Here is a 24,982-nt window from a genome sequence, read left to right as displayed (position 1 = left end):
ATTAAAAAAAAAAAGAGAGGCAGATGTGCGAAAAAGGGGAAGGGCTCGCGAGTGCATATAGGGTACAGGGACGGAAGTAATGGAGGTAAGGAGGAAAGTGCTCACCATCCCTTTCTTCTTTTCCCCGTGTATGTTTTTCTTTGCCTTGTGTTGCAACCAACACTAAAGCATCCCAGAAGCGGCGTCTCGCAACAGGTCTTGTAGGAGTGGCGGAAGAAGGTGTTGGTCGGTCATCACTGCCTTCAACGTGGAGGGGCATATGCAAACTGTGCATCTTGTTTTATTTTCTCCGTACCACGTGCCTCTGCATCGCTTTGTGTGCACATTTCTCTCTCCCTCTTCCATCTCTCTGTTACCTGAGGGTCTATTTACGCTTCGAGATTCGTCATTTGTCTAACTGCTGGTTCGTGTTGCCATTTCATTTCCTTCACCCCCTCGGGCACTCTAGCGCACAATATCGCAGGCACGGTACGCACTGCCTCCACCCTGTATGTTAAGTTTTGAATTAAAAGGAGAGGAGAGGACAAATCAGTCGAGAAATATATTTGTACTCATATACGAGAAGAGAAATAACGAAACAAGCGCTGTTGCAACGTGGCAAAAAAAAAAAAAATAGAGGGACATCGCGAGGGATAAGTAGAAGGGTACTAGAGCATTCTGCGGGAGGAGGTTTACGCATACGTACGAGATGACTTTTGTTGTTATGTGTGACGGCGGCCCGGCGTCCCTCAAGGCAGTGAGCTGGGCTTCTGTTCCTGGTTACATGATGCGGCAACACGAAGGAGAGCAGCTCATTTTGCTGCACATATGGGAAAGATGTGGCTTGCCATCACCGCTTCAGTTTGATAGCCCTGAGAGTGTACCACAACCCCCAGAAGAGGCAGGAACTGCGAAGAGACTTCCGCCTTCTATAGCAATTCACAAGACATTGGAAACCATCATGGGAAGCAAGGCCACACGCGATACTCTCAACTATAAACTAGAGACCATGGCACTCCAAGAAACACCACTTAACACACCGAGGTCGATAAGGGCATCAATGGAAATATCCCACGGGGCGGATCCACCTCGCCCTGGTTCGCGGCAACGACTCTCCACAAGGGGGGGAATGTCAGGGAAAAGAGATGCAGAACATCACCAACAGGCTGCACCGGAACAGACAACGGAAGAATTAGAAACGGCCGCACGCGAGTTGGCGGAGGAGGTGGAAAGGAGACGTGCTGGCATTATTGCACAGTACGCAGAAGACCGCCTGAAGCATCACAATGCCGGTGCACTTCTTCTCGGGGCTGGTAACACCACGGAAAACAAATATATTAGTGTTGGACATGTGAGTAGGGCAGTTCTCAGCAAAATACGTCAAACGTACCCGTTGTGGTTCATTAAGGGTAACGGCACCACGTTGAGGCTCAATACTACGGCGTTACGTCATGTTGTTGTGCTGCTACCACGCCCAGGTGAGGAGGGCGCGCTCATACGGGATTGTAGCGTTGTCCAGTATGCATTGGGGCGTTGTCGTGAGGGTAGCGGTGATGTGGTTTGTGCTGTGGTAATAGCCGAGGGATGTACACCACCTGAAGAAATAGAACTTTACACTCAGACCCTTGAGCGCCTGCTTCAGGGCCAAGAAGGCAGTATTAACGCGGAGTCTCTCATCTCTCCAAAACAGGAGCAGCAAGCACCGAAGGGAAATGAAGAGCAGCCGCAAAATCAAGAGGCACAGCCCATGGCAGAGAGCATGGTTCCGAGCACAACGGAGGGTGCTGCCGATGCCAACCCCACCACCGCGACGGAGGGCCCTGCTGTCACCCAAGAGCAAGACGCTCATCAGGAGGATGAATGGCCAAAGGTTTCGGTATGCCAACTCCACGCAACCAAACAGGTAACTGAACCCACAGCAACGCGTGTCCCGATTCAAGTTGTGAAGTTCTTACAGCAGCGCAAGACAGATGTGATTGTGATAGCCTCCACCGTAGTTGAGGAATTGCAGCTTGCCCTTCTCGGGATGACAAAGCAACATGTTTTGGTCGTCCCAACACCCGAGCCGGCGACTCTCGTGAGTCGGACAGAGCCCACACCCGATCCGAGTAAGGAGACGTCAATTCTATGAGAAACCAATGTACAGAGCACATTCAACGGGTGTGCGTGGGGCAGTGGTTAATCAAACTAGCCTCACACAAATGCAGCTACATGTTGAATCGTCTACAACTTTCCTGTGTGGCTGGGTGTACCTTTCACCTTGGGTCTTTTGTGTCTTTGACTACCTTATGGCGCATGTGTTCTGCTGCCTAAACTTGTTCCGCTAGAGGGTTTGTCTCGTTACAAATTAAGAGCTTTTCTTTAGTGCTTCATTCGGTGTTTCCCTTGTGTTATTCTCCCCTTGCATATCCTCTGCTTGTGTTCCACAAACAAGCCAAAAGAAAAGGATGAGGAACATGATGGAGCCAGTAATAGCTAGACCGCGAAAGCAGGTTGCCACCGCAGTCCTAATATCGGAGACGCTGTCGTCAACCTTGCATGTCCGAGAGGAATCAATGGGGGGCGCGGCCGGCACCGGGCACATCTCCGAAGATGGGGGGTCGAAAGTTGGTGTACTGCGTGCGGACGCTCCCCTCTCAGTAAATCCTTCGCGAAGGCGTTGTAGCGGAAGCATGGCGAGGCCGCGGCTAGATGCCGGTACACTTGGCTCCCCGTTCGCTAAATCAACCAAAAAAACCATACGGGAGCTGATTGATATGAGTGGAACGAGTGTCAAAGAGGAAGTTGTAGAGAAACAAGACAAAACGGTCATCATTCAGCATAGCACCATTCGGAAGCCGGTGGGCATTGACATGCGAGGCGGGTCGATATCGACACCCAAGAAGATTAATGTTTCGCCGAAACCCATCTCACCCATTAGACGTGGATGGCATTCCGCAGGTTCTGCAGGTAAAGTTGGTGAAAGAACGCCATGTGAGACAACGAGAGAACGGGACTCGAGTGCGTCGAGAAGTCCCGTTCATCGGAGGAGTGCAGGTTCCGCCATGAGCAGGTTGGAGTCAAATGTTTCCACTCCTAACAGTAGTAAAAACTCTACGGTATCACGAGGTGCGATCGGCGCCTTTGGGCCATTTTCGCCCCTTTCTTCGCTCCGACTCACTGACCTCGAGCGCCCCGGTACGAGAAGTACACCATTGAATAGCCTCACCAAAACGCCGGGTTCCAGGCGGGCGCGACCACAGTACAAAATAGTGAACCTTGCCCTCTGCAAGTATCCCCTTCTCCGTATCATTGCGCAGGAAAACGGATTTAAGATTCAGGAGTTGGAGGACGATCTAGAGAGGAACAATTTCAATATTGTGTGGTCAGACACAGTGCTACCGCTGACGCGGCTTGTCCGGCTGGCCAACTGGCAGCGGACAAATCACTTCCCCTCAATGTATTTGTTGTGTCGGAAAGGGCACTTAGGCATCACACTTGGTCGCATGAGGAAAGTAATGCCATCACATTACATTTTTTATCCACGCACGTGGTCGCTTAGGAGCGAGAGGCACCAGTTTGCTCGTTTTCTGATGGCCCTACGCAGCAAGAAATTGTCGAAGTTTTTCATTATGAAACCGAATTCTGGCTGCCAGGGCCGAGGAATTATGATAACGCGTGATCCTCTCAACGCCGTAGAAGATCTTGATAATTACATTGTGCAGGAGTACATTACCCGTCCACTGCTTCTTGAAGGACGGAAGTTTGATCTGCGCGTTTACGTGCTGCTAACGTCCATCAGAGCGCCCTCGATATTTCTTTTCAATGATGGGCTTGTCCGGCAGTGCGCAGAACTTTATGAACGGCCCACAGATGCGAATGTAAAGAACACGTGTAAGCATCTGACAAACTACGCCGTCAACAAACATAATCCCGAGTATGTATTCAACGATGATCCGGCTAATTGCAATGTGGGCAACAAGCGTAACTTCAAGTTTTTCAACGAATGGCTGGAAAGCTGTGGCAAGTCCGTAGAACAGTTTTGGGCTCGCGTGGCGCACGTCATCTGCAAAACTATCCTGGTTGCGCAGCCACAGATTGCAAATGTGTACAACTCTTGCTTCCCAAGACACAATAGTGGGTATAGCTGTTTTGAGGTGCTTGGTTTTGATATTTTGGTGGATAACAAAATGAAGCCATGGCTAATGGAGGTAAACCACACACCGTCGCTCGTTACCGATACACCTCTGGACTACGAGGTGAAACATGCACTTATTAGTGAGGTATGGGATATTCTCGACGTGAAGGTGACGGACAGGAAGCGCGACGAGCGGAAAGAGCGTGATGAGTTTATCCAGCGAATGATGCGACCACCGGTGAACACCGCCAATACACACACAACGACGGCGCAGAAGCGACAGAATTCCGGTGATACAGCAAATGGTGTCGCCACAAATGGCTCCTCCTCGAATGCAAATCAAGCAAGCAACGCAACGGGAGCAGGGAGTTCCAGCACTCAGGATGGGATGACTGAGTGGGAGAAAACAGTTGAGGGCCGCCGCGCTGCTGAAGACTCTCGGTTGCGCAACTTCCGCCGCATTTATCCTTCAGACAATAGCGACTGGCAGGCACTCTATGACATGATTCTGGCGCAGGCACGTGCTCTCTGCTCGGGTCCCCTCGTCCCAGGGGCCGACGACCGATTGCGGCGGGTGGACACCACATCAGTGGCCGGCAGCTTGCAGCCTTCCCAGTCAGGAGGATCCACAGCGGAACGTAGCGGTCGAGGTGGGGCACCTGAGGCCATTGGAGAAGGGTCCGTACAAAGCGCTGCTGGTGTTTTGCGTCTAGGGCAAAGGCAGAGGCCTCAGGAGGCTTCCCCAAGCTACAGGAAGACTCGTCGTGTGACAGGCACAACAACACCCACACCGACACCCGGCGCCCAAGTACAAAAAACGCCACTCGAACTAAACCAGGGGACTACGGTGCCACAGGCACCACTGCTGCGACCACCTCAACTGCCTCCATCAATGGAGCTTGCAAACGTTGTGGTGCATCAGAAGGAGCGTCGGCCAACTCTCATGAATCGTGTTTGCTTGCCTGACAGCACACTTGCCGAGAAGGTGGTGACAGTGACAACAGGAAGGGAATCCGATGGACACGGTAGGGGTGCTACCGCGGATCTGGGAGTTGGACTGCGGAAAACACACGTCGTGTCTGCAAGGATTCTCTCGCCTGTAGGAAAGGCGTCACCAGGACTAATAACCACTTCCCCGCCTGAGTCGCCGACAGCGGATCGTATAGAGGCCCTACGAAGCTTACAGAAACGCCTCGATCAGGAGGCGGAATGCGAGATATCGACCACACAAGAGAATGCGGAAAGAGAAGATTCATTCCATTTGGATGAGTAGGAGCCATAGTGCTTTTGTTGCTCTTCTACACGTGTATCTGTGCGTTTACACAGTGCCACTTCTGCTACATTTCGTCTCGTGGAGCTTAACCGCTCGTTTCCCAATTATTATTATTATTTTTTTTTTGTTTATACGCACACCACACTTTGACTTTGGTTTTTTTTGTCTTACCTGTAAGCGTCCGTAGTCAGGGGAAAGTGCCTTACCTATGTGAATAGGGAAATAGCGGAGATGGTAATAACTATGGGTGAGGAAGTAAGGATGGCGAATTGGGCGAGGGACACCGACTACGAAAGGGGAAATTCTCCCAGCCATGCAAAAGTATGCACGGGCCAGGGGATGAGAAGAGAGGGATATATATATAGAGAGAGAGAGAGCAGGAGTTAAGGGGAAACGATGAAAAAGGAGAAGGAAGGTGAATACAGAGAAAGATGTGTAATATATGTAATGTAACCGTCATGGGAAGGGGGGAGGGGGGAAGGGAATACAAATCGACAAACTGAAACAAATAAGGAAAAGAAAGTAGGTTTTTCTTCCTTTTAAAAAGGAGGATGGCTGGGCAGCGCTCCTTGTGGGAACCAAGAAAGCTTTCCCGCAGTCGAAGGTGAGGTTGCTGTTTTTGTTTTTGTTGTTGTTGTTTCTTCACTAAGAAGCACACATTTATTTGCGTGTTTGCCCTCCACACACGTGAGTAGTTGTATCTGTATACTCTTATACTTAAATAACCGACACGATGAAGTGTAAAGAACACCTGTCTGAAATATGCTTACTATAGCATTAGCAGTAAGCGCAGCAGTGGGGAAGGAAGTGGGTCGTTGATAGATGTTTTTTTTTGTTTGGCCGTTGTGTACCCTGTAATTACTGGACAGTTATGATAGTTTGTTGTTTCTCATCCCCCACAAACACACACACACACAGGGAGAGGAGGAGGGGGCTGCTGAGTAAGGGGGAGTTTTAACTACCCAAAGAGGGTTCTTTCTTATTCCAGCTCACCCAAACGATAAGTAATACACCAAGGGGAAGGAGTCACATTTGGTTTTGTAAGTGCTGCTGGTTCTACTGAATCATTTCTCCAGTGCTTTGTACCCCATTTCCCTCACTGCCTACGCCTTTCCTCCGTTTTACTTTGCGTCCTCGGTCTTTTCTCTCTGCCGATAACGGTGCTGCCGCTGTCGCCTTGTCACGCGGCCTGATGATAAAAAAGAGTTTTGACACCTGTGACTTGCTCTGTTTAATTACCAATACCGCCTTGCGGAGTCACTGTCTGCTTGGCATGGAACGTCCATCTACATACTCGCTCTCACATACGTCCATTCACTCTCTTGCATACACGTATATGTATTTTTTGTTCACATTGAAGTTCTTAGTTACTTTTCTTGCCTTTTCGCGCCTACGCGTTTAGGCATTAGTGATGGCCGTTGCCACTTCGCCTAACGGCGCTGCAATGAACCGTCAACTCCCGGAAGACCCCTCCGTTTCAACACTGCTCGCCTCTTCCCTCTCCACTACGGGGTCACGACCATGCAGCGGGCAAAGGCAGCAGTCGTATCGAACTGTGAAACCACAGAAATTAGACACCACTTCGCCGCCGGTAAGGGAAAAGACACGCACACCAACAAGTGGAGAGAGTCGCCTGCATAACGCGCACGTACTTCACGTTCTGGGTTCGAGCTCAACTTCACCCCCAGAGGGTGTCGATTTTTGGCATGGATCGTCATCGCCCGACGCAAGGGAAAATCCGGGTGCGGGAGCAACTCCCTCGCGATCCACATCCGTTGATGCAATTAGGTTTACACCGAAGGAGAACCGTAACGGCAAGCGGTTGACGGTTAGCGCATTTAGCAATGGAAGTGGCATCACCAGTAGTGAGTCGACCGCTAAACGTGATTGGGCTCGAAGGCTACAACGCTGCCTTTTGGATAGAGAAAAGGAAGTGCGAGAATTTCGGTGTCGGGCTGAGATGCGTGAAAGGGAGGTAGCTATTGCTGAAGAGGAGATAAAACGACTCCACGGGGTAATCTCGTTGCAGAAGCACCGTATTGATGAACTGACACACAGCCTCGTGCAAGCAGAGATGACCTCAAGCGTTGCTGGCGTTATTACGGCTTCTTCACACTCGAAACGTAGTGGTGGTCAACGGTGGTTGGTTTCTAACGGACGGTCTGAGGCAGTTGGTGAGGTTTTAGAGAGGGCGTCCGGGAGGGGCGTAGCGGAAGCACTGGATGGGCTTTCAGTTTCGGAGGTAAAAAGTGCCGTGAGAAGTGCCGTGTCCGGACTCGCGAGAATGGAAGAGCAACTGAGAACTCAAAAGGCCCTCAATCGCTCTCTCAGAGAAGAGAATGATGCGCTTCGTCGGCAACTTGCCCTGTCGAGCAAAGGGGGGCACGATAGTAACGGAAGGTGTGAAACCAGGTCTTGTACAGAAGAAGTGCACGAAATGGCAATGGCGTTCCTTCGTGGGCCCTTTCGACGATTCCTTTCCGAGTCCGAGCAACTCAAGATTAGGATGCAGGAGTGCCCCCAGGAGGGCATGCGAACCCGTGGACAATCGAGTTCAACTTCACGCGGATCATGAAAGTACGTTTCTTAGACTACCCTTTCTTTTTCCCCACTTGTGCGATGGAAGCAGGTGTACAACTTATTATAGAAAACTGGATCTGCGTAAATGTCTGATTGCTTTAAACAACGTCTATGTGTGTGCATTAGTATGCGCCTTTTTATATTGGAAGATAGAAGAAGTCTTGAAATTAAAGCCGCTTATTAACTGTTTGCTTGCGAATGACATGCGGAAAGTCGTTCTTGATCACACATCTAAAGTTATCATTCCTTTCATGTTGCGAACGTTGTGTGTAAATGAGCGCGTGAATCCCTTCCCGAGTCCATCCAAATAACTGTTCTTTAATTCTTCCGCTATCATTTTGTACTCTTCAACAGCTAGTGTCGATGGTCAAGAAGCGTGAGCCCACGTCGCGGGTCACGAGCAGAGTACACAAGACGCCCTCACCATCACCCAGAGCCGTCGATGATTCAGGTAAACAAAAGCCAGACCTGTCCACCACGCCGCCACCGTCTCCTGGGGAGGGAGGCAACGGCGATGAAGTGTTGACAAGCTCTCAGACAAACGCCACGGATCTGCGGGATGAGTTGATATGGAGCGATAGGGAGAGCGATGATGAAGTGTTTCTCTTTCCTGACGCCCAGGAGTTGGTTGAACCACAAGGGGGTCCCGACTGTGATGTTATTCGCATCGGCGCAACTCAGAAGTTGGATGAGTCGGATAGTAGCGAAGATGAAGCCACACTCAATCGTGTAGGCGACATTCCTCTTGAGTGGTATAAAGACGAAGCCCACTACGGGTATGACGTTGAAGGTCGCAAGTTGATGAAGAGTGAACGGTCGGCGTTGGAACGTTTGTTGGAAGCAACAGATGACCCGAACGCTATGCGCACCATTTACGACGCCCTGCACGATGAGAAAAAGGTACTGAGCAACGCAGACCTACAAATGATATTTAACCTCCAACGGAATCGTACGCCCAATCCGAACTACAACATGTACGAGGACGTTGCGGTCGACACGGTTGAATTTGATCCACTCAACCACCCACTGGCTCGAAGCGCCGGACCGTCGAAGAGGAAGTTCCTTCCGTCCGATCGTGATATGAAAACTATTGCCAAGATGGTACGTCGCATGATGAAGGAAGACAAAGAGAAGGAGAACAAACCCAAAGATGAAACAGAAAGTGAAACAACAATACTTTGGGATGATGGGAAAGTGGTTATGGACACGCACACTCACTTCAAATATCATAACCGCGTTCCGAAACCCAAAGCCGCACCACCTGGTACATATGAAAGTTACCGGCCGCCGCCTGAGTACCTCCCAAGTGAGAGGGCGAAGGAACGCTTTGCCCGGCTGCGCGCAATTGACAAGAAAGAGCACTTCCTTCCGCGCGCCTTTGATGCCCTACGGCATGTGCCCTTTTATAATCACACTATACAAGATCGGTACCAGCGATGTCTCGATCTTGCGTTCTTTCCGCGAGCGCAACGTACTCGACTTGTGGTGGATCCCTCCAAGTTACTGCCTGAGCTTCCAGACCCAAGGGATCTTCGGCCATATCCCGAGAGGTTGTCCTTCCAGTATAAAGGCCATACCGCGACGGTGCGCAGCGTTGCAGTCAACCCTAACGGCCAATATCTGGCAACTGCCTGCGATGACCATTTAGTGCGTGTCTATGAGGTAATGACTGGGCGACTGATGAAGCGATACGATATGGGTGCACCTGTGCAGCAAGTAGAGTTCTGTCCCGTAAAGACACTAAATATATTGGCAGTGGCAGTGGAATACAGTCTCGTGTTTATTGTACCGAGGTTTGCTGCACACGAACTGGTAAATGAGAATACACTACGACACCTTCGGGCCCCTGGCACCGCGGTTAACAATACCGAGGTTGAACAAGTTGTTGGTGGTGAAGTGTCTCTTGGGGGTGGTGGCATCACTCAGGCAGCACTTGACAAGGATGAGACGGCCCATTCTATCCTACAAGACCTGCACGATGTGGAGGAACGAGACAAACGTGCCGAATTTTTCGACGCCTCAGCAAAGGAACGCCGCGCTGGCATTGTTTTGAAGATTGCCCTGCATGCGAAGGTGAAGCGCTTTACCTTCCACGCCCGTGGTGACTACCTCTGTGCCCTGTGTCCGAAGGACCACGTCAAGTACCGTCAAACTGTGATGCTACAATTATCTAAACGAAAGGTTTTCTGCCCATTTCGCAAGTTCTCTGAGGTGGTTACAGACTGCAAGTTCCATCCACGTGAGCCGCTCTTCTTCCTTTCGACAACAAACTCTGTGCGAATGTACAATCTTCTCGCGCACAAATTGCAACGCAGATACAAGGCGCCGGGAGGCATCACTACGTGCCTTTCTATCCACACTGAAGGTGATAACTTCTTAGTTGGCGATACGACGAGCCACACGCAATGGTATGATTGCGACTTCTCGGACAAGCCTTACAAGCGCATGCGATCGCACAAGGGCGTCGTCAACGCAGTGGCTTTCCACACGAATACAAATGCCTATCCGTTGTTTGCATCGGGTGCGGCAGATGGGCAGGTGCATGTGTTCCACGGCATGGTATACGATGATTACAATAAGAACGCACTTCTGGTTCCGGTAAAGATTCTGAAGCATCGCAGGGCTGTCTACTCCGTCGCCTGGCATCCAACGCTTCCATGGATATTCACCTCAACCGAAGATGGTGTTGTATCAGCATGGACGGAATAAACTGTATGAAGCATCAGTGATTGGACGAATATGAGGGGGGAATATAGGGGTTCATAGCTCTCACGGCGGAGGAGTATAAAAGTCGCAGTATAGTTGGAGGCCGGCTGAATAATCAAATAGTGACCAAATGAAGCTCACGTCAATTAACTGGTACGCGTGATGAAGGATACGAGGCACCACCAGTGCAGAAGGGTCCTCTCGAAGCGGGACGTCGAGGGATATGTCCTTGTGCAACCTGCATCCGGATGTCATGCACGCGCACGCGCCTATCTTATTTTTTTTTAAAAAAGGTAACAAGAAAATGCATGTCGGTATGCATATCGCGAATAAACGTAAATTCTGTGCTCGTACCTCTGGGTAACAGTTCATTATGCGGATGAACGGTAGAGTTTGCACAATCGCAATCAGTATTGTTATATTCATTCGCATCACGATATACTGTTCATCATCTACTTCCCCCACTGCACACACACACTAGTTTACCTCAGGCCTCTGCATTAACAAATCAACACATATATAAAAGAATGGAAGAACGCGTTTCTTGTGTCACAGAAAATACACCGGAACCCACCGAAGCAGCAACCAGTACTGTCATTGCCGTCTGCGGATGCGGTAACGACGGAAGGTTGGGCATTGGCATCAGCGATACGCAGTACAAGGTCGTTCTAATTCCTTTTTTCCTGGGAAGTGCTGACAGCGATGGTCGACCATTGGGAAACATCCGAACGGTACGTGTCGGTGGTTATCACAATTTTGTCATCACGACTGAGGGAGTGTACGGCTGGGGTCTCAACGAGAATGGACAGCTTGGCATGGGCCGCGGCTCGCCGGCGTGCGTGTCAGTCCCCACACGCATCCCCTTCTTCGATGGAAAGAATACAAAGGATATCGTTTGTGGCGCATATCACACTTTTGCATGGACGGAAGATGGTTTGTATGCCTGCGGCAAAAATGAGGATGGCCAGCTGGGTTTGCCATGTGATGATGGCCTTTTTTCTTTTACCCTCGTGTTATCTGCCCTTCAGGTGAATGGTGATGCCAGCAACACCGCTGACCAATGCGGCGGTCGTGAGGATGCTGCTGGTGCTTATGGTTTATTAAAAAGGGGTCAGCTAACTCACGTTAGCTGTGGCACTCACCACACGCTGCTGGCCCTGCGCGACGCAACGCTGGCAACTGGCGAAGCTGATGATAGTGTTGCACAGCATCGTAGCCACCCCTTGCTTGTTCTGGCCGCTGGAAAGGGGGATTTTGGTGAGCTTGGCTATGATGGTGATATGTGGTCCATTTTGCAGGCAAAAGCCAAGACGATGCAATCTGCTTTGCAAAATGCGGCGCGCAAAACCCAGGGGGTGGATCCTATGGAAACAGAAGCATCTGCTTGTATTGATGATAAGGAAAGGCAGTGGAAACCAAAGAAGCAGAGGCGGGCTGCGTTTTCGTCAGAGAGGTTCCAACCTGTTGGACTTCCGGTCTTACTTGAATGTTTGAGCACCCAAGCGGGCACAGGCTCCCTCGAGGTGGTTGATCTCCAAGCAATGCATCTGCATTCCGCCGTAACCGTGAGGTGCAAGTCCGCACCGGGAGATGGCAGTTGTGACACAGACCACGTTCGGACCTTTCATTGGGGTTGCTACTACTGCAACGAGGTGGAGGATGACGCCTCATCAGTTCCACGTGAGGAGGCTGAAGCCGTCACCCTTCACGCAGGGAACGAGATAATGTTCCGCTACCATAAAGCTCCGCAACTGCTAACGGAGATCGAAGTTATGGGTAGTGGTTTGATTGGTTTGGGTGAGGAAGACTCATTTTCAAAAACATGGGTGCCACTACCATTACCATCGGATGCCGAACCTGTGAACTGTGTTCATAATATTGTGGGGCGGGAGCATTTTCTCATTCAACTGGACAATACTACGGTAGTTGGGTTCGGTGATAACATGCATGGCCAGCTAGGTGCAGGGAAGACGAAAGATTCCTTAATTCTTCCCACCGTCATCCTCCGCACCGGGAGCGTGCTGATGTGCCCTGCCGGAGTTTCCGGTGTGGACCTAACGGTCAGGTGGAAAGTTGAGCGAGTTAATGACACCCTTTGTGGGGTGAGGCATTCTCTCTTTGTTTTGGAGGTTAGCTCCTTTATCGTTAACACGTTTGCCAACGGGCCGTGGCGGAAGTGGAAAAATGTCGACCCCGCAACACTTTGTTAGAGTTGCAAGAGGCCTAAGAAAGCATAATACATATACCTGTGAGTGTTTAACGCGGCGAAAAATATCTCGGGTTATCGGTTTGGACTCACCTTGTCCCACTACAGAAAAGAAGCGTAGCTTACCATGTCCCTTCCCTGCACCCATCTTTTCTTGCTTCCACTTACCGCTTTTGTTCATCTGTTTTCTATCGTTTGCAACAACATGAGGGGTGAAAGGGGCGAGGGATACTTTGTTTTCCTCACCACGAACTATTTAGTTTACCCCTGGTTAGCAGCGGCGGATCAGTGTTGTGGGAACGTGAGTAGGGGTCCTCCAACTCTTCGAGGAAGTGAGTTCGCGTTTTTGAGCACAAGGGTAAGCGTTGCAAACTACCACATGAGTTGCGGCTGCTAAAATACATAGATCACGATCGCACTCCCGGAACTGACGATAAGTTACACCACTGAGCCCTTGACTCACTTTATCACACACACGAAAAAGCACATCTCGGTTGAAATGCTGTGCCACTTCTTTGCACAGTCCATCAGATGCCTCAGAGCTGGTCTTGCGGTGCCGCCCTTCCGTACCCCGGTGGAAAGGCGGTGGTGCAGCAATACTGACAACTCCTCCACGATTGACACAGTTCATCCCGCACTCGTGTGTGAGTTACAAGAGATTTTGGACCGCATACCAGACGGGACGTGGATGTCCGTCGGGTCTCTGTACAACGACTTGTCTCTCGAGAGCCGTCGTCAGCACGTGCGTCCCCACAAGACACTGGCAGCCGCACTATCAAAGGCAAAAGGACTTGGTATTTGCCTGGATAGAAGTGGTCTCCGGTTTTACAAAGGCACTCCGCCACAGGAAACTGAAACGCCAGAAAGGAAAGAGGAAGAGGTAAAAAGCAACAGCAGCAAGGTTCCCCCTCCAGATATCGAAGGAGGTTATTTCGTGCAACCAGCAGGCCGGTTGGTGGTGGAGGGGGTGAACGAAATCCAGCCTGTGGACTTTTATTATGACGTTGGCCTAAGGAAGTACCCACCACCACCCCCGGACTTCAATGTGACGACGTCTACACTGCCTGTCCCGAAGGCAACGGGAAGTGGGGCGGTTCTTGCCTTAAGCAGCTTCGTCACTCATATTCCTCCATTCTTTGTTCCACTGGACGACGTGCTTGGGCAAATGCCAGGCTACACGGAAGAGCACATTGAGATGTACTTCAAGCACCGTGCCTCCGAGGTGGTGTCTGTACATGGGCGCAAGTATATCAGGCTTTACGGAGGGTACGCTAAGTTCCCACTTGATGGATGTGAAGTGGCGGAGGAGCGGTTTGCCGCATACAAACCAGATCCAAAGTTTCTGCAGCCGTTCATTACCGCCTTCGGTGGGGTTACGGGGCGGTGGATGCCACTCCGCATCCTCCTCGAGCGCACTGGGTATGAAGTAGTGTCTTTACTACCCTTCAAGGGGCCAGCTGCCATCATTTATTTTGCGCAGATGCAACATGTGTTTGCATTTGCCGTCGATCGCGATGGCGGTTCGGTGCTGTTACGCCCACCAGGGTACGATTCCCTTGAGTGCGAAACAACGCCAACTCCCAAAAGCTGCAACTATATTCTACGTCTTGTGCCGCAGGAAGGACAGGTAGATATCAGCCACATTGAGAAGTCTATACCTGCTTCTGTCAGGGAAGAGGTAGAGCTCTACTATGGTTCACTCATGAAGTTCTTTAGTTTCCACGCCGCTGTGTTTTCTCTTAGCGCGAACGGTGATGTGGTGATGCGGCGGCGCTTCAAAGACCGCCTCGACAAGGAGCATTTGTCACTGGAGGAGCAGCTCGAAATCGCTATACAGGAAAGGAATAAAAAGAAGATTCGTTCCCTGAGGCGTCGTATCGCATTTCGAAATGACCCAGCTAATCCCTTTCATGACCCCGACAACCTAGCGCGTGAGCTCCACCGCTACCTGCCCAAGAAGGGTCACGTTCCACTCAAAACGTTTTTAAAGAAGAGTGTCCCCGAGGAACTACTAAATTACCTGCCGCGGAGGTTTTGGAGCTTCTTCAATAACTATCCACAATATTTCCAGCACTTTGAATACCAGATTGCGGGGCAGTGGTGCGTGAGCCGCCCAGGGCAACCGCTTCCTCGGGGTGTCATCCGCCAGGACTTCTCCGAAGAAGACTTGGTGCGTCTTATAGCAGAATACCTGCAACAGCGTGGCCCGAAGGCATGCTCAAACATAATCCTGCATCTTCCTCGCGGAGCCCAAGAAGCGGTGCGGAAGAGATATGGTGGATTATTTTACCTTGTACAGAGTTTCCCGCGCTACTTCAATGTTGTGCTTCCCGCCACCACGGGTAACGTGAGGAGCATGGCAATGGTTCACCTTGTGGAATTGCCTGGTTCTGATTTCGACGCGACCAAAAAGCAATATAACAGCTGCGATGACACTGTTTTGGGCGATGAGGAGGAGGATGGAGACGAAGACGACTAGGGTGTAGTGTCGTGTGCGTTTGTGTTTGTGCTTGTGTGTAGATGTGGATGTGGATGCGCACTGTAATTGGTACCTGCACAGTGCCGTCACTGTCGTTTGCATATACGTGCCGAGTAAACAGTATAAATTCGGAGTGGCGTAGGACCGTTTTCCCTCCAGTGGTCCATTCTCTTTCTCTACGGTACACTCGTATCGTCCACTTGACTAAAGTTTGAATAAATATGTGGTAGGCCCTCACTGTAGCCCATGCTTCCCCCATGTCTTTTCTCGTTTCCATTATCAGAGCGCCCGTGGTTAACTCTAGAGACGAGCCGACTAAAGAGGTTGAAGAGTCCCTCAACATAAGGAGCTGTTCTTCCAATAAGGGAGCAAGGGTGGTATCGAATAAATTTGACCCCCAAAACTCTAATTCCGAAACACTTGAGTGTAAGCGGGAAAACGCCGCACTGATAACGCCATAGAAGAAAGGAAGACCAGAGACGTACCCCGCATGAAGATCGACCTCTCTCACCGGAATATAAATAAGTTCGATTCATCGGCATTCTGTTCCGAGGATGAGAAAGAAATTCTTTGCTCTATTGAACAACTGGACCTATCCCACAACAACATTCCGTCCCTTGGTAGTCTCCACTCACTTACAGCCCTAACGGTGTTGGATGTTTCGCACAACAACCTAATGTCGTTGCGGCCAGTGCCGACAACACTGCGACAACTGGACGCATCATTTAACGCGCTTCGCGATCTCGACGGAGTGGCGCAGCTCCCACGGCTAGAGGTGCTCGTCGTCACAAACAATCACGTGACCAGCCTCCTGGGGTTACCACCTACGTTGCTTACTCTGGATGTGTCCGCTAATATGCTAAGCTCCTTTACGGGCGTGGAAAAATGTACTAATTTGAGGGAGGTACAGGCTCGGCATAATGTCGTTCGATCGGCAGAGGGCCTCGTTTCTCTTAGGGGGCTTCGCTCACTGAAGACGTTGGCCTTAGCAGGAAACCCCGTTGCAAGCAGCCGCCGCCACTTCTTGGCTGTTCAAGCGGTTTTGCCACCGAGTATAGCGACCATCGACTTTCCGTCAACGGCGGCAGTATTGGTTTCTACATCTCACTCGGATACGCCACCTCTGAGGGATGCAACACATCTCCCAGGGCATTCCACAGACGCCCATGATGCTACGGCTTTCAAAAGCTCATCTTCCTCCACAGCAGAAACCGAAGTATCAGAGGAGGGGAATAGGGAAAAACGCGTTTCCAGCCATAAGGAAGAAGGATGGGAATGCAGTAAGGAGGTGTTGGCATATACTATGCACACGCAGAGTGCACTTGAGGAAGTTAATAACTTGGGATGCAGAACTGCTTACACCAGTGTTGATGTTTCACAGGACACTAGCGATGGCCGCACCTCACCGCAGCCTATCCACTCGGACCCCACTCAATCTGTCGCAGAGTGTTACGAAGAGGACCCAATGGAATATGTGTTGAGGCACTTGCAGTCAGAGCTCCGTTGCTGCCAGATGACATGTGAGTCATACGAGAAGGCGAATGGCGAACTTCATCGACGTGTTCAAGCTCTGGAGCACACAAACGGGAAACTAGCTGATGAGAACGCAGCACTTTTGGAAAGGCTGCAGAAGATGCAACGCACCCTCGATTGTGTCTTATCTCCGCCGCCGGGGCGGAACAATTTTGCAGGAACCTTTGATGGCACAAGAGGTGTGGGTGAGCACGGCACCGTGCCATCTCTTTCCTCGCATGAGCATACATCTGGCATATTCAATGAGAGGGCAGGAGCTACGCGAGATGCTGTAGCGCATGCCAAACTTAATGGCAGTCCTAGCCGAAGTGGAAAAACAGCTGTTGGAGTAGCCTCCACAAAGAAGGCGGAGACGCGCCAGGGTGCCCGCTCACTGGCTAAGCTTCTGATGGCTGTTGTTCCTCAACCGAAAGCAGGCACCGGCCCATCACAACATTGCAGTGTTGTTGATCGTAGTACCAATAATAATAAAAGCATCAACAACAGCTCGCACTGCTACTCAAGTACACAGTCTCCATTTGCAAGTGATGCATCTTGCCTGACGAAAAGCATGAATGTATCCGCGTCCGGCGATGCGGATTTCGAAAACTGATGAAGCGGTGGGCGATATTCTATATAATATGGTCTTTTGTCTCTCTCCACTCCCTCCGCGTACAGAAGGAGCGAAAAGGATGTAGCAATGCCACAAGCAGCTGCTGCGAGTTGGTGTTCGGTCGTTGTTGTTTTTTTTGCCTTTCTTGCCTTCAGTGACGGTGGCGGGAACTCTCTGCTCGTAAGTCCCGGCATGCTACAAGGGGAAGGAGTGGTGTGACCATACTTCCTTTTCATCACGCACACTCACTGAATGCAAAACACACATGTTGCTGGTGTGCAGGGGCTAGGGCGAATATGTCGTCAACTTACGATACGTGCGGGTGTGTGGTTGCCGGTTCTGATTGTAACGGGTGTCCATCATAACGGCTTGAGTGCGGTGAGTGAAACTATCGGCTGGTGGAGAAATAATTTGGTGGGAGCAGGGATATGCGCTTCCGCTCTTTATTTTATTTTATTTTTGTGGTCGTTTTCCTCCACTGGGTTGGGCGAGTAGGCGCCACGTAGGCAATAAACGGCATCTTGTAGCATACGGCGTGTACTCGCTTATTTTCCTTGGGAAAGACGCTAAGTTGTGTCCATAACATTCGTCTTTGCTCTTTGTTTAAAAACTTCACCGGCCAAGAGGGTGCAGAGGCAGAAGCTCCAGCAGTAGGGCAAATAGTCCGTCTCTGCATTCGCGAGGCCAGCGTAGGACTCAGGCAAGTTGGAAACGGCTCTGGGAAAAGGAGAGGCTCCAGCAGGGTAAATGTTCCGTCTTGTAAGACCCCGGCGTGGTTTGCCCTTCGAACCCATGGCATTATCAACCTTTGATGTATTCGAGCGTGCGGCCACTGCAGCCTCGCCGTCTGGTAGCAGCCCTCAAGGACCTCCGTATTTCGTCTCACCAAAGCATGATGGGGTTCGGATTGTATCGTACGTGCCTCCCCAAGCCGAGTCAACAAAGTCGACGTGCTTCTCGCGCTTTGGTCGCCCCATTTATGGGGTGACGTGGATTGAAGAAGAACTGCGGCTTCTTCGGTGGCTTAGTGGTGACCCGCGACTGGTCCTCGATGGTGAGCTTTACATCCACCGCTCACACAACCCGCGCACTGCGTCCAGCGGTGCTACCCAGACGGGGTTCCTTGCGGTCTCAGCTCTGGTCCACCGTCTCCGGTCCGCAAAGTCCGCTTGTTCTTCGGAAGATGAAGTGCTCAGGTATGTGGCATCACTCCCCATCATGTGTGTATTTGATATTGTTTCGTTTCAACCCAACGAGAGGGTGAAACTCGGAGGCGACAAGAGTGGTAGGGGAATCCCACGGATAGAGAAGGAACGGTTGGCTATCTTGCGCGGGGTCATGGAGGCCAACCACATCTCCGACCTGGAAATGGTTCGTGTTATTCCCAATCACTCCGTTTTCTCGCAACGCCTTAAGGCACTGCATTTTCTTGCCAGCCTTCTGGAGCGGGCACGGGCTTCCTCAACCCTTTTCCCTGAACGGATGTCTAGCGCAGTGGAAGAATGCAGTGGTGCGGAGCCTGTACGCGAACCTGTGCCTGCTTACCAGGGTATCGGCGGCAAGTATGTGAAGCTCGTTCCTTACACACTGATTACCTCGCTTGAAGAGGTCCGAACTGTGTATCTTGACAAATACCTCTCAACTGGCTACGAGGGTGCTGTGGTTCGTAGTGCATCAAACGTGTATGAAATCAGGGAGAAGGAAAAGAAGGTACTTCAAGGCCTGCTGGATCCCTTGATTACTTCCTTGAAACCTTCCCTGTTTGCTCTACATAGTAGGAATGAGTCGAGGCGGAATGGAGCGCGTGTCACGGGGGGCACACGGCTCCTTCGCGTGCACTCCGAAGGCGAGTGCGTGGTCACCTGCGACGCTCCGGGTGCAACTGAAACCGACACTTCCGATGGAAATAAAAATGGAGCCGGGAGCGATGAAGCTGCTGATCACAGGGAAATTGTGGAGAAGGTGCTTCGGCGAGCCAAAACGAATGGCCGCCGCAGTCCAACTGCAGCAAAACTCCTTCCGTTTGCGGACAAGGAGTACGCCATCTTGAGGCCCCTTCTCAAACCCCCCACAGCAGACGCACGGTCGCGGAGTTTTTTGCGTATACCCGTCTCCTCACTTCATGAAAGCCTTGGCGTTTCGGCGCCGAGAACCCCGCAGGGGAGGGCTGCAATGAAGGGTAACAACAGCGACACTGTCATCTTCTATGGGGTTCAGTGCCTTAGCGACACGGGACGTGTATTCAATGTTTCCCTGCCAAAAATGAATGCTGAGAACCAGCAAGCTCTCTTGCGACATCTGCTGGATGTTACTGGCGGCCGCAAGGGTGGCGGAACTCCGGCATCGGGGCGTACTAATAAACGGTCGTTGACAGGTTTGTACGCGACTGTAAAATACCAGTCGCTTACAGAGTACGGCGTTCCACGGTTTGGCCAGGTGAAGGGAATACGGGGTGGCAAGGGGTGGTTCGTGTGATGGTTTAGCGCGCTCATGCGCACATGCACACGTGTACGTGTTTAAATAAAGGTGTTTGTTTCATAGATTATTCTATGGCTTCTGTCTTCATTCTTCGGTGGTGCCACGCACGATCGGCTCCCCTTCTGGAATACATGGTCTGTAGAGGACCAAACTATTTTCTGAGGGAGAATGTAATATGGAAGTAAGCACTAGTTTGCGTTTCAGCGACGCTTTTACTCTTCCCTTTGTTGTGTCTGGGCGTTACTTCATGTACCCCTTCCTTTTCGATGTTTGCGTTTAATATTAAAGTGCCTTATCCGAGGCGACTGCGGTTGGACCCCGCATATCCTCTTTTATTTTTAAACCTGGCACAGTGAGCATTTGTACCATTTACCATCAACACTGATTTGGTGATTCCCCAACCCGCCGATCCACCTCCGTCTATTTTCCCCTTTTGGGTTGCAATCCGTTCGTTGCATTGTTTCTTTACTTCCCCTTCATGGCTTCACGCACTTCTCCCCATCCCCTCTATACAAACATGCACAAATATCGAAGGTGAAATCGCGATGGGCAAGAAGGGAACGCTACAGCGCTCACAGCAGCGGCAGGTGCGTCACACACGTGAGAATCGCGAGCGAAAGTCAATAGTTGCGAAAGCCGTGCGGCGGGGCGACTTTGCCGCCACCACCGAACGACTTGTGAAACGCACAACACCGCAAAGGGCTGCCGTGTCGGAGGAAAAGAAGGCGCTGCTCATTGCCCAATTCGCTCAGGCTTGTAGGCTTCCTGCTGCATGCGATGATCTTTGCTCACTTTTACTCTGCGAGACCAGCGCGGGAGAAGAGCAGGCCGGAGTATCGCGCAAGCGACCGCGAGATGACGGGAAACTCGACGAAGAAACCTTGAGCCACATTTTAGATGTGTTTATTTCCCTTGATCGCCAGGCGGCTACAACAGACGAGGATGAAGGTGAAGAACCGCTCACACTTCTTGAGGATCTTGTACAAGACGAGTGCGGTGGTCGTGTGGTGTGTGCTCTGTTGAACGCGTTGGGCGCTCCAAGCTGCGATGAAAAGAGGAAGTTGATGGTACTTGATGTTGTGATGCGTCTGTTCGAAGAAAATGAGGCCCTCCACGAGCATTACGTTGCATGCAAGGTGATGAGTTCGTTGGTGCTGAATGGAGACCACGAAATTCAGCGAAGGGCTTTGCACGTTTTGTGCCAAGGGGCCGAGACACTAGACTTGATACAAGTGAAACTCCGCAACCGCCACACAGCCGTTACCATCCGTCGGCTCATCGAGCGGTTTCCAACCGAAACGGTAAGTTGGCTTAAGGATGCCTTGGGCCTCGTCGAAACCAGCGGCGGGGGTGGGAAAAAGAAGCAGGGGAAGACGAATGAGCATAAGGATGGGAAACAGGATGTGCTGCTTTACCTTGCCAATGACCCCGTAGCTTCACCAGTCATGCGAACTTTCATCCTTCATTGTCCCAGCCGCGCCGCCGTCCTAAGAGGCATTGACGTTGCGGCGCTGCTTGGTAGCAAACGAGGGTGCAAGTTTCTGCAGGAGATTCTATCGCATGACTTGACAGAGCTCGCGTCTAACGAGGCTGCGGAGATATTTAATGTTGTGTTATCGGCTTGTGAAGCAAACATTGTGGAAATGTGCAGCTCGGGTGATGCCAACTTCGTGGTTCAGGCCGCTATTTCCCTTATCCCACACACCGGACAAAAGGAAGCGGTGACAAATTTTAAACACCTTCTGCAATTGTTGGGCCCACAGTTATCCTCATTGGTGGACCATCCCATTTCTGTGCACGTAGTTGTTTGCGTCGTCGTGACGGCCAATTCACTACCCAACAAGGCTATAGTTGAGGAGGTTGCAGCGATGCTCGTCAAACGAAGTAATGTGGGGGACTTGTTAAGTGATGCACGAGGAAGTTTGGTCGTGCGGAAGCTTCTACCACTATGCAAAGTTAAGGAGTCTAAAGTAGGAGAATTACTCGTCAGTGCCATCGAACGCGACATCACAGCCTTGATGTATGACTCCATTGGAAATGTGATGGTTCAAGAATATATTAAAGTGTTTGGGGCGGAGAAAATTGCCCGTAGCCTAATTAAGGCCGATGAGCTGCTACGTATGTGCCAGCATGTCTACGCCTCCCATGTTGTGGTGTGTCTGTTTGACCATGTGGGAGCCTCCACGCACACGGCTCTTTGCAACGCTCTCCGGGCACACGTCGTGACACTCACTAGGCACAACAATGGACGATTTGTAGTGGAGAAGGCCATCCCCGCTAGTCGCGACATCTGCGATGTGTTGCTTCGTAACTTCGTCTCGCTTGCATGTGAAAAAGGCTCTCAGCATGTCTTGTGTACGCTAATGGCCAGTTTGGATCAGCAAGGCAAGGGTCGTGTGGTGGAACTTGTGCTTTCTGGTCTGGCTCAAATGGCGACGCAGCAGAGCAGCTCCATTGTCTTACAAAAGCTCCTGCAGATGGATGACTTGCTGCTGCAAAAAGTGAGAGAGAAACTGAAGCAGGACCCGCGGCTTCGAAACAACCTCGCACAAAATTTTTATGGAAAGTTCGTTGTGCAGATAAGTGAATCCACATGAAGCGCCCCGTGAAGGGTAGACGCAAGAAAGAGGTGGGAAGGAGGAAGCGATTAACGTAAGGATATGAATTACCGAAGGTCTGAGGGAAAGAAAGGGTTTTTAAGGATAAGCATGCACGGTAACAGAACGCTAAAAGCCGTTCAACGCGAGAGGGCGGAACGCGACAAGGTGCGACGGAGTCCCATTTGTTGACCCACCAAGAGTGCTGCTAAAAATATCGCTTATGTTGACCATTCTTTCCGATGATCTATTTGCTATAGCTACTTTTTTTTTTTTAGACGCCGTACTTACGGTCTGAAGCAAGCGCGGGTAGTGAAACTGCTTGGTGCCGCTTCAGTACATCACCACCTATGATAGGCACACTGAGCAAATGAGAAAAGCGACGGAGATGTTAGCGCTGTGGAAACTGAGGAAGTGCTTAAACTTTATTTCCCCTAGCGCCAGCAGCTTAAGCAACATCTGTTTTGCGGAAACCTTTCATCACTGTTAACCGCACCGTTGGTACTAAAAATAACATTCTGCGCGGCTACGGACTTTGACGAAGGACAAGTTAGCCACTCCAGGCATAGGCAAAGAGGGGTTGTAAAGGTGAATTCCCCTAAGGAAGCCGCATGCAAGGAAAAGGTCATCCCTTGCTTTGCTTTTTTTTTTACATCAATCCTTCATGTGGATTTTTTATGGATGAGGGAAATATATATATATATATACGCATATATCACCGCCAGCGGCTGATGCGTCGTGTGGGTCGTTGGTCAATCCACCAATGAGTTACAACTTTCCGGTCGAAACAGAGAGTTTAAACGTTCAGAAAAGCGACGGCTTGCTTACGCCACCTGCGGCCCCGCGGGTCATTAAAGAAATTGGGCGATGATCTGGTAAATGTTTCATTGGGGCAACAGGTTGTATGGTGGACAAAAGCTTTTACTTCTGCTGAAGAAAAAAAAAAGATGCACCGGTTCCACAAGGAGTCACCAATACTTTTTGATTGGTCGAGGACGTGGAATGTGGACTCTCAAGGCGGAGCCGGCAACCACACCGAACGCACTCGATAGCAGAGGTGTAGCGACTGATCGTAAAGATCTCTAAGGCCTCAGCTGTGACGAGTTCGGGGAAACGGCAGTGGGAAATTTTTTATCCACACACTCAAGAGCTCTCAAACAAAACCGAGTGTGTCTTGAAATTATGGAATGGGTGCCGCATGGGCGGATGTTTGATCCTAAAACGTCCCAAAATTCTGTTCCGTCCCCAGTGACACGTTGAGGTCGACCCCCCAAAAAAATAGTAATAATAATAACAAAAAGGCCCAAGAGGGTTGTTTGGTCGTTTGCGCGTTTCGTAGCCACTCACCCGGTGCAACTTGTCCAACAACGGCTGTTGCGTCGTGCGTTCGGCCGCGCCGCAATGATGAATTCCGACAAAACAAAGGTAATTTCATAGAGTAGACGTGTGAGGCGTGGGGGATCGGAGCCATTCGTACAAATATTGTTGTGGCGCATCAACCTTTTGCGCTAGAAGCGAGTGGTCGAATTTTTCTCCGCCCACGAGGGGCTCCAATAGGGATGCCTAAAACGCGGGGTCAACTTTGTCGATTTTATCTCCCGCAGTTTGGGCGTGTGGGGTCACATCCCCCCTTCCAGCTGCATGGAATCCCCGGTAATTTGGGGCCTTTCCTTTTCATTATTTGTTTTGTTATTTATGTGGAAGTTGAGGGTGCAAAGATGCCTGGCCCCAAAGTATGCATATTCCGTTTTCTCAGGCAACTGAGCATGGTGCTCTCTAGACCACCGGGGGTGACGGCCAACTCCCTGCTCAGGGGTGTCCTCGACATTTCTTTTTTAAAATCTGTGTGTGTGCCAAAGGTGATGAAGCCGTTCGAAAGGAAATCATGACTAGTTTCGTAAGTTTTATTCAACCGTTTGCGTAGGGATTTCATCGCGACGAGAGACGGCGCTCACCGCAGGGCAGATCCCCGCAGCACCGCCGCATGTTAAAATGGCCTAGTTTTTGACTGCGTGTTGTTCGCCCCCATGTTGACCTCAGAATTGGGGAGGAACCGTCTCTTCCATTCCGTCAGGAACGGAACCACTTTGTAGCGATTTAGTGCCGCGATGACGCAGTCACGTTACACTGTGCCAACCCATCGGGGATAATCAATAAACACAGTAACCGCTTTCTCTCGTTCCTCCCCCCCCCCCCTCTGTTTATTAAAGCAGGTGGTCACGCTCTGACGTCTAATGCTGAGAGTCCGCGTCTGAAGCTCGCTGGCCTTGTCTGAAGAGGGTAATCTCGACATGCTTGAAATTTCTCTATCCTTCAGTCTGCGGATCCTTACCTGCTGCGGTTGGAAAACGGAGGGGCATCACCCCTTTCTTTTTGGTTTGTTTGGATTCAATGAAAAAGAAATGATGCTCTTCTGCGCAGCAGCTGCGGTATCAGGTTTTG

The 24,982-nt window shown here is 50.8% G+C and overlaps 9 protein-coding genes across 9 annotated transcripts; all 9 read left to right on the top strand.

Moving 5' to 3' along the window:
• Positions 1–688: 688 nt before the first annotated feature.
• Positions 689–2,110, top strand: TEOVI_000235800 (uncharacterized protein; the record flags this gene model as incomplete). Its single annotated transcript, XM_067225442.1, has 1 exon — positions 689–2,110. One exon carries the CDS (start codon positions 689–691, stop codon positions 2,108–2,110), a length of 1,422 nt encoding a protein of 473 aa, XP_067081543.1.
• A 316-nt stretch (positions 2,111–2,426) lies between these two features.
• TEOVI_000235700 (tubulin-tyrsoine ligase-like protein, putative) lies at positions 2,427–5,369 on the top strand (the record flags this gene model as incomplete). Its single annotated transcript, XM_067225441.1, has 1 exon — positions 2,427–5,369. The coding sequence occupies one exon, from the start codon at positions 2,427–2,429 to the stop codon at positions 5,367–5,369; it is 2,943 nt and encodes a 980-aa protein (XP_067081542.1).
• A 1,411-nt stretch (positions 5,370–6,780) lies between these two features.
• Positions 6,781–7,944, top strand: TEOVI_000235600 (uncharacterized protein; the record flags this gene model as incomplete). Its single annotated transcript, XM_067225440.1, has 1 exon — positions 6,781–7,944. One exon carries the CDS (start codon positions 6,781–6,783, stop codon positions 7,942–7,944), a length of 1,164 nt encoding a protein of 387 aa, XP_067081541.1.
• A 368-nt stretch (positions 7,945–8,312) lies between these two features.
• Positions 8,313–10,658, top strand: TEOVI_000235500 (putative WD40 repeat protein; the record flags this gene model as incomplete). Its single annotated transcript, XM_067225439.1, has 1 exon — positions 8,313–10,658. The coding sequence occupies one exon, from the start codon at positions 8,313–8,315 to the stop codon at positions 10,656–10,658; it is 2,346 nt and encodes a 781-aa protein (XP_067081540.1).
• Positions 10,659–11,182: 524 nt separating this feature from the next.
• On the top strand, positions 11,183–12,865 carry TEOVI_000235400 (regulator of chromatin condensation, putative; the record flags this gene model as incomplete). The annotated part of the gene is made up of 1 exon (XM_067225438.1): positions 11,183–12,865. One exon carries the CDS (start codon positions 11,183–11,185, stop codon positions 12,863–12,865), a length of 1,683 nt encoding a protein of 560 aa, XP_067081539.1.
• Positions 12,866–13,360: 495 nt separating this feature from the next.
• On the top strand, positions 13,361–15,340 carry TEOVI_000235300 (uncharacterized protein; the record flags this gene model as incomplete). Its single annotated transcript, XM_067225437.1, has 1 exon — positions 13,361–15,340. The coding sequence occupies one exon, from the start codon at positions 13,361–13,363 to the stop codon at positions 15,338–15,340; it is 1,980 nt and encodes a 659-aa protein (XP_067081538.1).
• Positions 15,341–15,830: 490 nt separating this feature from the next.
• TEOVI_000235200 (leucine-rich repeat protein (LRRP), putative) lies at positions 15,831–17,465 on the top strand (the record flags this gene model as incomplete). Its single annotated transcript, XM_067225436.1, has 1 exon — positions 15,831–17,465. The coding sequence occupies one exon, from the start codon at positions 15,831–15,833 to the stop codon at positions 17,463–17,465; it is 1,635 nt and encodes a 544-aa protein (XP_067081537.1).
• A 747-nt stretch (positions 17,466–18,212) lies between these two features.
• On the top strand, positions 18,213–19,940 carry TEOVI_000235100 (DNA ligase, putative; the record flags this gene model as incomplete). Its single annotated transcript, XM_067225435.1, has 1 exon — positions 18,213–19,940. The coding sequence occupies one exon, from the start codon at positions 18,213–18,215 to the stop codon at positions 19,938–19,940; it is 1,728 nt and encodes a 575-aa protein (XP_067081536.1).
• A 548-nt stretch (positions 19,941–20,488) lies between these two features.
• On the top strand, positions 20,489–22,540 carry TEOVI_000235000 (pumilio/PUF RNA binding protein 10, putative; the record flags this gene model as incomplete). Its single annotated transcript, XM_067225434.1, has 1 exon — positions 20,489–22,540. The coding sequence occupies one exon, from the start codon at positions 20,489–20,491 to the stop codon at positions 22,538–22,540; it is 2,052 nt and encodes a 683-aa protein (XP_067081535.1).
• Positions 22,541–24,982: the final 2,442 nt, after the last annotated feature.

Source organism: Trypanosoma equiperdum, assembly GCF_001457755.1.
Source record: "Trypanosoma equiperdum strain OVI genome assembly, contig: ctg_549, whole genome shotgun sequence".
Lineage (NCBI taxonomy): Eukaryota > Euglenozoa > Kinetoplastea > Trypanosomatida > Trypanosomatidae > Trypanosoma > Trypanosoma equiperdum.
Note: the sequence above shows the minus strand (reverse complement) of the source record. Positions and strands in the feature narration are given on the sequence as shown.